This window comes from Cyanistes caeruleus, chromosome 21 (assembly GCF_971803275.1).
Source record: "Cyanistes caeruleus chromosome 21, bCyaCae1.hap1.1, whole genome shotgun sequence".
Taxonomy (NCBI): domain Eukaryota; kingdom Metazoa; phylum Chordata; class Aves; order Passeriformes; family Paridae; genus Cyanistes; species Cyanistes caeruleus.
Genome location: NC_141721.1, coordinates 6,536,838 through 6,551,680, shown reverse-complemented (window position 1 = coordinate 6,551,680; position 14,843 = coordinate 6,536,838). Strand labels below are relative to the sequence as shown.

The following is a 14,843-nucleotide window of genomic DNA, read 5'->3' as shown; positions in this document are numbered from 1 at the left end:
ATCAGTGCTTTTCTCCAGTAATATTTACCTACGCCAAATCCCAGCAAAAACACGATATAGACAACTAAAAACTTTATCACATCTTGCAGGATGACCTGAAAATTGAATGAAACAGTTGACAAATGTTAAAATTCAGAACTAGTTTTGTGCTTTTGAATTCTGCAGGGATACTGGTGAGGCACAAAGTGAAGCCTCAGACTGCTCTCCTTGAGCAAACAAACTCAAAGGCCTGATTGTTTATCTCAGGCCTGGTGTGTTCTCTGAAAGTGACTAATTCTGTACAATATAGACATTACAGATTATGATGCAATTAAATTGCAGAACTACATTAGCTAGGATAAACACAAGCTACTCAAATATTTAATGTTATAAAAATGTCGATATTAAGCTACAAACTAGTTCCTGCTGTTGAAGAAGAACAAATAGTATGTTCTGGTGAAATAATGCATAAAAATTGGAAATAAGACATTTCAAAATGAACTATAAAATACATATAATTGCTGAATATACTTGACTTGGATTGTAGGACAATGGAGTATCATCAGGCAGGTAAAACAAAAGAGAAACTTGCCTTTTGAATCATCACACTGTAAATTCCCATGGACTGGAATCCTCTGGTGAAATAGAGCATATTGGCCCAGCCAAGGGCCATTGCCAAAACAAGACACACCAGGTGTTCTTTGTAGGAAAACAAGTACAAAAAGACAGAGAAGATCACAAGCAAAGCTTGTATAAAACTGTTAAAAAACAAACATATATGTAAAAGAGAAATTACTAGCACAAAACCAACAACAGAATGGAAAAACACGAAAACAAGATTTCTTTGCTCTCTAGGATTAATTCGTAATTTCATTCTGCTTTTTTATTCTTCCCATGAAATTGGCATTATAGTTTAATAATAAAATAGATTGGTGCAAGTGATATAAGTATATTAACAAATAAGGATTATGTTTATTAAAGCATAATTTAGGTAAACTATTCACCCCAAAACAGCTGCTCAATGCAGATTTTGCTGACAGCAACATTAAGAATCCTTACAATTTACTTTGAAGCCATGTAATTGAAGCTTTAGCTTAATAAATTGAGAGAATCATTACAGATTTTCCACAAACAGGGAAGGCACTAGCAGGTGGGAAAAACCCGCTCCATGCACATCAACCCTAGTGTTGTTACCGACAGTGCAACCAATAAAAGCTGCAGGTAAACTTACATCCATCCCTCTAAAACTGATGATTTTGAGGAATAAAAGTGATAGCTGCTATATGTCTGCTACAGGAACACATTCTCTGTGACCATGAGATAGAGAATTTTATATAGAGTAGAAAAAAAATATATATATATATGCACATGAGACTTACAATGCAAAGTGGAACCAGGCATCAGAGAGAATTGACTGCAGGTCTGAGGGCCGGAGCAGGAAGATGGCCACGCTCTGTGTAGGCAGAAACAGAAAACACAGGCATGGTGAAAGAGAAAACAGATCTCAAAATCTGCTTTTCAAAATAATTTAACTGATGTTCTAAACTAACCTATCTACTGATAAGACATGGTAAATTCTAGATTTTTTTTTATAAAGCTGTAAATTCAAAGGTTAAAATTCTGTCATTTCTAACAGTTTAAAAGTTACTACTTTTAATTACTTACAGTGCATGGCAAAAGTTATACCATGGGATTTTTTTTTCATTACAACTTGCAATTCTTTTGTCCTTAAAGCCAATAATTTGACAAAATTGGTATTGTACAAATATCAGAACTCTGCATTGACAATTTGGAAAGCAAACATCCTTATATTTGTTTCACAGTTGTACTCAAATACATAACCAGGGTCATTCTGAGTAAGTGATTGTGCCAAAGATTTGAAAATTACACATATCAAAGATACTCCATGTGTATTTCTGATAGCAGCAGAAGCATTTCATAAATTCAGAGAAGTTCTTTACAATTTAGCTGTATACTTGTTACTAAAAAAAATTAATTTACCTCTTTTATGGCTAAAAATATTGCTCCTAACATAACCATCACCTGTCCTGACAACTGCAGCCACCCCACTCCTCGGGTCAGAGCCAGTGGATAAGGAGGAGCCTGCAAGACAAATCCAGAGGAAAATCTCAGTTCCATCCCTGAAGGGTAAAAGACAAAGCAACAGAAACCCTCACATGTGTAAACTCTCTGGTTTCACAATTTCTCCCCTTCCAGGGAGAATTTTCTTGATGTATTTACACAATCGGCCCCTTAACAGCAGTGACTGAAATATCAGAAATTTCTTTCTTAAAGGAAAAACAAAATATCCTCTTCTCACCTATAGAAATTTCAGTCTTTGTATCATGTATTTATATTTTAGGTCATTTCCACAAAATGCGTATCTGATGCTCCCACACTGATGTGGGAGAACATGGTCTATACACAGATATTCCAATAGCTGACCTTGTTTTAGCATTTTTAGTACAATTCAGGAAATACTATTGCCTTTTAAGTCAGAAAAATTTGGTGAGATTCAGCTGCTGTACTCACTTTGTTTTCATTAGGCCTGTGGTAGGAAACCAGTGTTAATGTTACATTGTACAAGAAATAAAAACAGCAGGACATGAAAAACATGTGCCGTGCAAACTTCTTCCATTTCATCCTCAGAAGTGAATTCAGGGGCTCCAAAGTCAGCATTTCATGGCGATTCTGAGGAAGAAAAAAAAAATAAAATTTAAATTTAAATATTTCAGCTTGCTGCCTGTAAGGAAACAGAATTTAAGGTGTGAATTTTGTGTATTTCATTCCACATTATCCTTTCTGCTCTAGAAACACCTCTGTGCTCAGGGATGTGCCAGACCACCCTGAGATGGGACAAAGGGACAATTCCTCCTCCTGCTGGGATAAGCTGCCATTCCCAGCCAGGTGAATTATGACTGAGCAAAAACTCCTGTGAACTCCTGGTTCCTCTGCCTGTGGAAATCTTTTGGCAGGGTTTGAACTCAGCAAATGTAAAACCCTGGCTTTGTGAATCAAACACTCCTAAACACCTAAAATACAAACCTGTCAAGTAAAGTTTATTTGGTCAGACCAGCTTGGCCATATTTACGTTCCTAAGTCAAATTAACGCTTCAAATGTAGGAAAAGACACTCCCAAAATAACTAACCTGTGTTGCAGGAACTGTGTTACAGCTGACATTATGCAGCAGCATAAAATTTATCCTGCTCCCGATACAAAAACTGAGAACCAAAAGTTACTGTTCACAAGTAATTCAGCTGTTTGCAAGGCATCTAAAATGGGGGTACTGCTAGAAAAAGAAATTTATATACAAATAGGTAACTTACACCAATATTTGTATTATAGACAATGATTTCCAGCACTGAGTTGTCAGCAGTGGTATCCAGCTCTGTCAGATCATACAGAGAAGACTGAACAGGACCATAAGCCCAGTCTGTGAATTTTCTTGACAGGCTCCTGTTTGGCTTCTCTCTGATCTCTCTGCTCAGGATGTACTTCAGAATCTAAAACATGAACAGATCATTTGTCAGCAGCTGTGATGTTCATGGGAAAGGAGAAAGCACATGAATATACTTGCCCAAACTCCCACCTTTTACCTATAACATTTTGTACAGTTGTGCAATTTCATGTATTTGTACTTGTAATATTCAGTGAGAGGTGCTGGAGATGAAAAATCTAAGAAATAAATTCAGTGTTTTTAATGCCTTCAGATCTTCTCTCAGAGATTTTTTCTAAAGGATGAAAGCACAATTTTCCATGTGTTCATTTATGCCTTCCTTGAACTTAATTGCTTTCTAAATCATCCCATTCCCAATTCTTTACACTACAGTTGATTTATGCAAACCAAATCCTACAGCAGTGCAACAGAGCAGTTCTATTGAGCTTTCTGAAATTGTTTGGTGGTAAATGCAGAATTTCTGTACAACAGAAGGCTGGTTCTAAACAGCTTGTGTAGTTTGTACAGAGGAAGGGAGTTATAGAGAAACCTTGAAGCATAAAAACAACATTGCAATGGAAATATTTGTGTTTTGAACAAAATTAGCTCACCAAATACCGATACAAAACAGCATAACCAGCCTGGAAAGAGATGTGTCAGAGCACAAGTTTCTCTCAGTTGCTACTGAAATCACACCCACCTCTAATTTCCCAGTTTTTGCAGCTAATTGCAGTGGTGTCAAACCCTCCTTATTCTTGGTTGTTTCCAGATTTCTGTCTTTACTTTTCAGCAGAATCATGTCGTACATTCTCATCACAAAGTCATTCTGTGTTTTGGAGTCCTCTGCCACAGTAACTAATGCATGGAGGATATTGTTTCCTCTGGAATCCTGAGAGGAAATATTGGTCCTGGCATTGTCCATTAACAGCTCAATTATGTCTGGCTGGTTGGTACATGCTGCTAAAGCCAGTGCAGTCTCACCTACACAATCATAAAATGCAACAAGTGGTCATGTTTTATTTCAAGCATTCAAATCACAATAGAAAATATTGTGTTAATCATCTTAATATGTGAGAGCACATTTATATATTGATTGTACTGGATTAAGCTCTTGTTTTATGGAAGTTTGGGGTATTCCTTTTTAACTTTTCCAGAAATATCTCAGTTCCAACTTACCAAAATAAAAGCCTTCATGCTTGTGTTTGGGATTAAAGAAAATACCCTGGGCATGAGCATTCACATCTGCTCCTTTTTCTATGAGGGTCTCAGTGATTTCATACTGTCTCCTCTCAATGGCAATATTTAGAGCTGTCTGGCCTGAAAAAGCAGATAGAGGAATTTAGAGCTCAGTCTTTCAAGCACACTCTGAAACATCAATGATGTTTCACAAAGGATGGCACCAGTGATCATGAATAAAAGTTGGTCCAAGGGATTTAAACCATGATTATTTTGTGGAGGGTATGTTTAACTGTATACCTGAAACTGCTATCAGATGGCAATACCTTTATATGCTTCTTCTGTGTATGCTGCATTGATAAATCTCTCCAAAATACCATTTTCCTCTGCAAAGGACAGGAGCATGTTCACTATCTCATTTGTGTTCTGGTTGATGTTCAGCAGAGCTTTCATCAGACAAGTCTTGCCAGTGTCTGAAGCTGTGAACTTTTTCATCAGGTAATCTATAAGAGTGAAATTTGAGATTAGATCATTGTTATTTATTAAACTTCTGTTCATTAGGGGTGAAACCTGAGGGGTATAGGTGAACACAAACTATTTGCCAAACCACTACTCCATCCTGTTTGATTTGTTCTCCAGCACCAAGGCAACCTTGGTTTTCCTGTTGGACATCCTGGTGCCATAATTCCCAAATTCACAGGGAAATAAATACATTTCCCAGATCTGGGCTGCACCTGAGCTGCCAGAAAAGCTGCCAGCCCTCCCACAGGTGCCTGCAGAGCTCACCTGGCACAGGCAGGTTGGTGCAGGCACTCGATCGCTCCTTCAGCTCTGCCAGCAGCCGCTGCAGCTCCTCCACATTCCCCTCAGACACCGCCCGGAACAGGTTCCTCTTCAGCTTCTTCCTGGCACTCGTCAGCTCAGGGCCTTGGCATGTGTTAGCACTGAATTGTAAGAAATCATCATGAAACTTCTGGTACAATTTATCCTGGTTTAGCTTATTTTTTAAGAAGAGTAAAACCAAATACAATTATTTGGCCCAGACTACACGAACTTGCCCTGCTTCCATGGATAGCTCAGAACATTTCCCACATTGCTTATATGCAGGTAAATGAGCTTTTGAGAGGGTGCTTTACTATAAACAGTACATTTTTCAAGTATTTTGTGGTTTTTCTCAGTTTATCCATTTGTCTGGAATAAAGCCCAAGAAACACTTCTTTGCTCTGCCACAACTGACTGCTGTGCTGAAGTTACCTGGTGCTGTTCTCACAGCAGAAGAGAGCTCTTAACCTCAAATCTTACACCACTTTCTGATCATCCTTTATTCTGGAAAAAGAATTTCATATTTCCCCCAAGCAGAAATACTCCATGCCTGACTGTGGCATGTAGGTCCTGCGTTGCCATCTAAAAAACACCCACTATATATAAAGAATCCTCACACTAATTATAAAAATTGAGAAATTAGAGTTGTTTATTTCAACATTTAATTATTGAAGGATCAGAAAGGCATGCACACACATGACCTTTTTTTCTAGAACATAACAGGAAAAGTAGGTAATATCTACCCTACCACAGATTTAATCAGTTGAAAATGTTCTGAGAAATATTTGAGTCTCCACTCACCCACAACTGTCGACGTTAGGGCTGTATTCAGTGGCATCATCCTGAATAGACTGTGGGGAATCCATGTCTTCCCCATTTCCAGATGCACTGCAGAGAAAGAAAAGCAAGTGCCAAGATATTAGCAAGGATTTTGGTAATTTGCATGAAGAAACAATCAATGGCAGGATAGAATATCTACACTAGAGCTTATATTAATCCAATCTGAATTTGGCCTTTTAATTCTATCATTTTATCTCCCACATGGATTTTAAAGTGGGTGATAAAAATGAAGAGACTTGCAGGATTTTATTATATTTTTTAAAAAGACCACATTAGGAAAGCAATCTGCTTTGTGTTTCATTATATTATTTCACTAGAGATCCTGAAACCGTGGGAACTTTTTTTTTTAATGATTACTGCTTTTATGCATCACCCTGAATGCTTGAAGCTTACATTCCTCCTTTTCTCATGCTTAATTTGTCATCTGGCACAAAACAAGTGCTAAATCTGTAGCAGTGAGTGGGTTGCAAGCCCACAATGAAAGATTTACCTAAAGATTTACTACACAGAACACCGTAGGAAATTCAGGAGTGTTTTGTGTCTGACATGAATGAGAGAAAATGAGGACTGGGCCCTAAATAGATATTTAGGTGATATATTTAAAAGAATTTCAATTGCATTGATATTTTGTAATTGCTGAACATAATTTCCACACAGTCCTAAAAGCAGATCTGACTTAGAAAAATTAGGATAAATTAGTTCCTTACTTGTCTTTTTGCTTTCTCTAAGGTTCAGGTTAGATGAACTACCTCAGATTAATAATTTAGGGGAACCTTAGCTATTAATTATTGGCAAAACAGATGCATGGGCAGCACTGCTCTGCAGGTATTCCCTTCCCTTTGAAATAAAGCTGGGAGCTCCGAGTCCATTCTTGTTCCATCTGTCTCATCTGTAGAAAGCTGAGTAATGTGGTGACAAAGCACAAGTGCAGGTCACTTCCTGAATGAGAAGGGGAACTGTGGACACTTCTCCTTTGAAACCAAAATCACCCTGTCAGCCAATTCCTAAAAGCTGACCAGGCATCCTCAGACACAAAAACCTTTGGCCATTCTGGATTAGTACCAGATTTGTGGCATATTTCCCTTACTCATAATTATTGAGTGTTAGCACCCCACACATTTTTTTAAAATTAAGTGTATTCTTCCCAGTCATAATTTTTCTCAATTCATTCAGCATAAATGGCTGCCTTAAATATTTCAGATTCAGCATTTCCACATTTGATTGTTAATGAGCAATAGAAGGAAGACGTCAGCAGCCAGCTGGGAACAGTTTGCTAAATTAGGCTGTGGTCTTCACACAGCAGAAAACACCCAAATGAGAGCATGGAGTTTGTTCTAATGCATCATAAATAAGAGGTTAAGAGTTTTAAAATATTGATTTTAAATGTATTCAGATCTGAGGCCTGATTTCTTCCATGGAAACAGCAGTAGATAAAACCAAAGATAAATCTCCAGTGAAGGTCTGTATTTGAACTGACCAAAAGCTGTGAAAAGTCTTGTGAAACCCTGGCACTGAGGCCCAAGGAGAATTAAGGGGAAGCTGCTGGGAAGAAAACAGATATATTTGCAGCAGGACCATTGCCTGTGCATCTGTAACTTACCATGGGCGAATATTTGAATCCATCGGTTTGGAAAACACCGGGGGAGAGGTGTTATTGGGAGTGGCATTGCTTTCAAAACCATCAATCTCCAGGAAAAAGTGGGAACTGTTGAAGACAGTACATTTAAAAAAAAATACCAGTAATAAAAGGCAAGCCCAACCATAAACCAAGAAAAGAACTACCAAGGGCAAGCTTGACAATTGATCTCTCCTGGCATTAAACCTGAGCTGGAGCAGAGGCTTATCTGCTTTCCCCTGAGGGGATCCCAACCTCCAGCCTGTGCCCAACTCTTCCAGGCTGGCAGATGGGCAAAATTCCCAAGGTATTTTTAGAACACATGGCATCAGATCCTGACACATGTGAGCAGCAATCTCTAAACCAGCCTTGCACCCAACTCCTGTCACTGTCCAGCCACACAAAAATGCATTTTTTTTTGATCCCAGTCCCTGCTCTTCCAGCCAGAAGCCCTCAGGATGGATCATTTCAAACACATTAGCAGTGATAGTGATTAAATCAAAGTTTGAAAGGTCACTTGTTCAGTGACAGGAATTTCCACCAGCCGGAGCTGAATGTGTCCTCCTTCCTGCATGACATTTAACTTCTCCCTATAAATAATTATATAAATATTTATAGTGAAAAATAAATAAAATTTGGAACAACACAAAAAAAGTGACACAAAAAGAAAGATTTCACCTTTTAAAAACCTGCAGAGTTGAGAGGCAAAAATCAGTGGCTTGGTTCTACTGGATCTCAGTAAAACATCACTACAGTTCACCACAGGCAGAGGAGTTTCAGTGGTGGATGCAGCAACTCCCACAGGGGCTGTTGTTCAGCAGCTGCCTTACCTTTCTAAAATGTTGCAGTAGTCACCTGAAAAACCTTTCCAATTCACCTAATATTTATGGGTTTGTCCAGAGGGCTTTTTTTTTCCTAACTTCATCTTCCCCAGAAAATCTTGTTGAAGTGAAGTGCTTGCATTGATGGTAAAATGCAGAGTATTTTTAGGACACTGGTGAATAACCTGCTGTTATTTGCTAAAAATAGCAGTATCTAATTCATCTCATTTTCCAATGGCTCAATGATCCAGGTGTTAACTCTGGAATCCAATAACTGTGGGGGCTGACAGACCTCACCTCTCCTGCCTTGGGGGTTACCTGGGGGATCTCATGGGGAGGGGGAAAAAAAAAACACCCCAAAATCTACGGTACAAAACAGGGTGCCATCAAATAGCCAGGAGCTGACGTGGCCAGGTGCTCTACCCACAGCCATCAGAAGGCTCTGACAGCCTCCTCCCCGACTGCCCCTCGGATTTCCTGTGCTTAATTACAGATTTAGTCCACCCACATTCCAGGAGCTTCCAGCAGGGAATGCCACTGTCTTTCAAAAAAGTGAATATTGCCAATACACACTGAGAGTGAGAAATGCCACCCTAGGAGTGCTGGTGGGGAAGCGAAGGGAGAGTTTTGAAGGAACAGGATGAAGCAGCATTGGAACATGTAATTAATAGAGTATGTTAAAGCCCTGCATTAAAATCCACGTAATCTCGGTGCTGTGTGTTACAGGAATGCTGTCAGCCACACCCTGAGCTCTGGCTTGAGAGGTGGGAAAAACCCCAAGGTTACTGTTCCTGAGGCCACAAGGAATGGGAGATAGGAGTTAAGTAATTGAGGGTTTGGTTTTGGCAATATTCCTATAACTCGACAATCTGATATGGAATTGCCCCTTTTTGAAGTGCTGGGATTATCATGAGCTGTTCAGACACCTTGTCTCCCCCCATACCCACCAAAGAGTTCCTCTTCTTGAATTTGATGACAAAAAGACAAAGTGGACCACCCAGGCAGTGGATCTCAAATAACTAATGGCACCATTCCTATGAAAAGTGATTCCTCTGATTATTGAGAATTAGAAATGTCAGAACAGCCACAATTGGCCAGGCCTTCAAGAGTTTCAGAAATTGCCATAATAACCAGTAATTATCCAGAATGAAAAGTATATGAATGAAAATTCATCCTCTCTCTACAGTAACTTAGTTGACTTCATAGTATCAGGCAGGAATTACAGCTTTCATTTCCCCATTCATATTAAATACAAACCTTCAACCCCTTTATTAATTTTCTAATATCAATTATGAATGAAAGTGAATATTTTATAAAGCAGCAAAAAAGTCTCATTAATCAGACTAATGAAAAATAGAGTGAATTTAGGTTTCTGTTTGTGATAGAATTTTTCAAACCTGCTGCTCTCCCAGCCCTCTGCCTCTCCATAATCTGTCACATTTCCATGTGAGACTAAGTTTGAAATGCTCCCTTTCTTCAGGCCAACATCTCTTACATAAAACCTGGTGTGTTCTTCCATGTGATCTCTCAAAAAAAGATCACCTTATACCAAACATTAACCATCAGATTCTTCTGAGATTATAAAGATGTTGGTGGGATTTCACTGCAAAGATCTCCTAAAGGAGATAAAGCAGGGAGTTTTAGTGGTTTAGACTGAGCTGGAGTCCTACCTTTTCTTGGTGGGAGTGCCTTCAGTCACCTTTTTCTCTTGCTGGTTTGCAGGGGGAATTCCAGGTGGGTTTGTTTTCTTGCCCATTAGTGGAACAATTTCGTTGTTATCTTTAATCATGTTTCTGCAGTAGAGAGACCTCAGTTATTTGATTCTTGTTTGAAGGAAGTGTGGTGACCAAATTATCTGTTTACCATCTCTTCACTTGTAAACACAAATATTGATTCTTTTTTCCCCAAAGTTCCTCATTTTTCAGCTGTTAAGCACACACCCCCTCCATTTCATGCATCAGATCTGGAGGGTTACACACATAACTCATTAAATTTCAGTCTATGACAAGTGCCATTAAAAGTGGTACCAGGAGAACCATAAATTCAAGCCTAAATTAAACTGAAGGGAGCCTGTCAGTCACAGTGACAGTGTGTGTTATTTAGGGAAAAAGAGCACGATGACTTTTATAAGTAGCTCTAAAGTTGGGCATCTTTACAGTTAATCTGGGCAGTCTGCTCTTGGTCAAGATAATTTCAGAAAAGTGGTGAATTTCATGAAGATTTGTGCAACAGAAAATATATAAAGGAATGTTCCAGATGTGAAAAGAACAAAGAAAAATCCCTGGAAGTTTTCACTGCATTGGAACAGCAGAAACAGCAGACTGAAAATGATGCCCAAAGTGAACTCAGATGAACTGTCACATGGATAACATCCAGGATTTGTGTCCTGGTGATTTACCAACATTTCCTCAGGAAAAAGAAAAAAACAACATGGTTCTGCTGGATGGAAATGACCACCAGCACATGACACAGAAGGATCTTGATGCATGTTACCTGCCTGGGAACACCCACAGCATGAATTCTGTAAGGAATAATGAATAATGAATAACTATCTCCCTGTTTCTCAATCTAGTACTCAAGGGCATCATTTTAAATGGCCCAGGATAATTTGAAAGCAAGAAGATGAATTCAGGACACATTAAAATTCACTGAATGTAAAACCAGCAAGATTTATGAGGTCAGGGATCCATTCCCAAGGAAATCAGGGGAGTAGCCTCTATACCCAAGGACAAATGGTAAAAATAATTTGCCTGCAAAGTTTGAACAAAATCAACTACACATTTTCCCCCCTTCCTACTCCACTTTCCTTAATGTGACAAATTTGTGTACAAACACAAACTTTCTGCTCCTGTCACAGTACTGTTAGTGTGCCTTAGCACCAGGATTCCTTCATTATGGGAGTGTCAAGATACAGAATGCAGATTGTTTGAAAAGACATGACACCTGGTATGAGAGAGGAGCCAAGAATATCAAATACACTGGTATTTGAGGGAAAGACTATTAATGCACAAACAACAAATGTTTAATTATGGCAATTTTCAAGTACAGAGGACTGAGAATTTACAGGGTCCAAACACTCCTGAGTGCAGCTGTAATCTCTTTGCACCCTATGAAATAGGAACTCAAAACATTGGAATTTACTTGGACTCCTTATCTTGCAAAGGCTGGCTGAAGAAACAGGCATGAAAATAACACCATCAGCAGGTGTGTTCACACTACCTTCCTAGTTTGGATGAAGTCCCTAAGAATTCATACCACAGCTTTCAAGAAATAATTTATAAAGAGAAAAATATTTTTACTTGCATACAAACTACACCACAGCTTTTAGTAAATGCAGAGAAGAGCTGAACTTGGAGATGACACGGTGGAAGTGGGATGAAGAAGATTGTCTGTGCCACTGGAAATGCCACTCACATAGTCCCCACACACATGTTGTGTCAGTGAATACACTGATAAACACTTAGTCTAAACACAGCTAAAACAAATGACTGTTGTCTTGTTTAGTTCACCAATAATTCTGCTATTTGCTTCTTATCAAGTACTTAAAGAATACAAAACTGTGTGTGGGCAAAGACATCTACCATCCCAAAGAAGAGGCAAATGGGATACTTGACATAAACCAAATAAAAGAGGACCATGGTGGTGATTGACATTAAATAGCTTCACAAAATAAGTGACTTGAAAGGAAAAGAATAGTTGGGAACAGACTGAAAAGTCCAAAAGTCAATGAAAGGAGTTGCCAAGTTGAGAAGGGCACAGCCAGGTGTGGTGTGAAGGCAGAGGGGTGGGAGAGAAGAATTAAGATCTGGAGGAATAAAGATCAAGGTTAAATTCCAAATTCCTCTTGTTTGTGAGTGATGCTGGAGCTGCTCAGAGATGGCAACACCTTCCTGCAAGGGCAGCAGCTCAAAGCTCCATTTACAGTCGGTTTTCACCACAGAGATTTCAGCAGTGACTGGAGAACAGGCTGCACCTCTGAGGAGAGCACTGAAGCTGTACTGGATGATGATGGACTGCTGAACCATCAGTGATGTAAGGAAGCAATTTGGAAAGGAAAAAGAGGACAGATTTCCTTAAGTACAGAGGGAGTAGGCTTTCAAAAGCACAGAGACTGTATCCCTGTCAAAAAGTCGATTTAAAATGAGCTCTCAGCCTGCCCAAGTAAATAACTGCAGGCACCATAGCAGAAGTACCTTGTTACAGTGCTGAGGTAGCGTCTGCTTCATTTTTAATCACAATTAATTGTGTGCTGAGATGAAAACTAAGCTGGGCTTTCATCAGCAGCTTTCAGCACACCATCATTTTCTGTCATCTCTGACAAATAGAGGAAGCAGCAGACTGAAAAGTGTCAGATCCAAGCAGTGTAGTTTACGCAACCTGATACAGAATCTTGTCTTTGGTTGTAACTATTTTCTACTCCCATTATCTCCTTAATTGTCACTTACAGGCCGCCAGAGAAGTGGCTTATTTGAAGTGGCCGGCAAGATGAAAACCTGCATTCATTTATAGTATTAAGAATTACTTTGAAAGGGATCTGAGGAGTTCGTATCTGACCTCCAGTGTGCTGGGGGTAGGAAAAGGGAATTTATCTGTGATGGTGAATGGGATTCTGCCATTCCTACACATTATCACAGACTCACCTTCTGCTTATCTGAGAACAAGAAAACTCACACATATCTGTATCTTTATATCTCAGTAACAGTTTGTATGAGGTAGCTAAAGAGAGAATCCTACAAATCAGAAGAAACACTCAGTTCTGATGCAGTGGCACAAAGGTCTCCCCTTCCCTGGGGGCAGAGAAGGGGAAATGACTTCCAAGAGCTGTTTCATTCACAGGCTCCTCAGAACAGACCATGACACTTTCCAGCACCTACGACCTAATTCTTACTGGCCCATAAAAAATAAATCCCCACTCTGAGGGGAAAGCTGATAAAACTTCATTCTGACTTTACTGCATTATTTATGAGTCATATCAACAGAAAGTTATACTAGGTAGGAAGAGCTTCACCTTCCAGTAAGATTATTAAACTTTTGGGAGGGATTCATAGACTTCAGATGCTACCAAAAATGCTCCTCTTGGTGAGAAATTTTTACTTTCCTATGAAGGTTTTTCCTAACAGAAATTAAAAAAAAAACCTCTGAAATGCCACTTTTTTCCCTAAGGAAAAACTATTTGAGATTATTTATCGGCCTGTTTCTGAATTTAAAATAATGTTTAATAAAAGAATATTTAAATAATCACATTAATAATTATTAAATTATTTAAATAATAAAATAAATTATTTTAATAAAAAAAGTTTTTCTGAGTTGAAATAGCTTATTCTAGAACTTATATTTGACTTTCAATGGTCACTACAGTAGCTGATACTTTTGTTGAAGATGATGAATGTATTAGCATTTTGCTTGTGTGATATTACATTTTGGATCCCCTTGGCACAGGAATTAGGAAGTGCAACAGTGTTCCAGGCTGACAAACAAATTAAATTAGGCCTGTCCTTCTACACTCCAGAATGCCCAAAGAAATAGCATGGCACAGCTCAGGAGAGCCATTTACAGACTAGAAAAACAGAAACAAGCACAACAGAAACACATTCTCTGTGTGAAGGATAGGTTTCATCTTTGTGCCTGGAAGATTTCCCTCTCTCCAGAAGCATCACACCCCAAACACCCCCGGAGCACTCACCCTGCTCACAACACCTCCATGTCGGCGTGGACGGACCTGGGTGGTGAAAATCAAAGCAAGGCCCCACTGACAACATCCAAAACTCATCTGCCGAAGGAACAAAACCACGTTTGGGCTCCAGACTATCCCAAAAACACAAAACCACCCTGCTCCAGGCATCCAGTGCGCTCAGCTGAGCAGCAGAGCCAGGGAAGTGCCAAGGAACCACAGCTGTACGGGGTTTGCTCCATCTGAAATTAGGGAGCAGGGAGAAACTGGCCAGGCAACAACTCTTGACTTCAGAGCTGCCAAAGTGGGATGACACACAGGCAATAATTACATGCTGCAGTGTTACTAAAGCTGAGTTGCCCACAGGTGACTTCATGGCAGCAGTGGAGTATCTCAGGTGATCACTGCTCTGCAGTTTACTTGCTGTTTGCAAAGGAAAATGGTTATGCATCGGCATTTGGGTTGTAAATGACACCTTTATG

The 14,843-nt window shown here is 39.3% G+C and overlaps 1 protein-coding gene across 10 annotated transcripts in view; it reads right to left on the bottom strand.

Annotated features, from left to right (window-relative positions):
* The window catches only part of TRPV3 (transient receptor potential cation channel subfamily V member 3), a 29,154-nt gene that overhangs the window by 5,655 nt on the left and 8,656 nt on the right, over window positions 1–14,843 (bottom strand). For 6 of the 10 annotated variants that reach the window (XR_015278545.1, XR_015278546.1, XM_086859672.1 and 3 more), the window contains 14 exons: window positions 14,374–14,460; window positions 10,361–10,483; window positions 7,855–7,959; window positions 6,216–6,302; window positions 5,379–5,536; window positions 4,919–5,095; window positions 4,593–4,733; window positions 4,117–4,397; window positions 3,307–3,483; window positions 2,512–2,670; window positions 1,981–2,082; window positions 1,359–1,432; window positions 572–737; window positions 29–95 (listed from right to left, as the gene is read on the bottom strand). Coding sequence is in view for 8 of the 10 variants with exons in the window: in XM_086859672.1 (XP_086715798.1) it covers window positions 29–95; window positions 572–737; window positions 1,359–1,432; window positions 1,981–2,082; window positions 2,512–2,670; window positions 3,307–3,483; window positions 4,117–4,397; window positions 4,593–4,733; window positions 4,919–5,095; window positions 5,379–5,536; window positions 6,216–6,302; window positions 7,855–7,959; window positions 10,361–10,479 (1,813 nt within the window). In the remaining 2 variants the exon portion in view is untranslated. Of the gene's footprint in view, window positions 1–28; window positions 96–571; window positions 738–1,358; window positions 1,433–1,980; window positions 2,083–2,511; window positions 2,671–3,306; window positions 3,484–4,116; window positions 4,398–4,592; window positions 4,734–4,918; window positions 5,096–5,378; window positions 5,537–6,215; window positions 6,303–7,854; window positions 7,960–10,360; window positions 10,484–14,373; window positions 14,663–14,843 lie in introns of those variants that run through there. The other 4 variants (XM_086859676.1, XM_086859674.1, XM_086859677.1 and 1 more) reach the window with 2 other exon arrangements.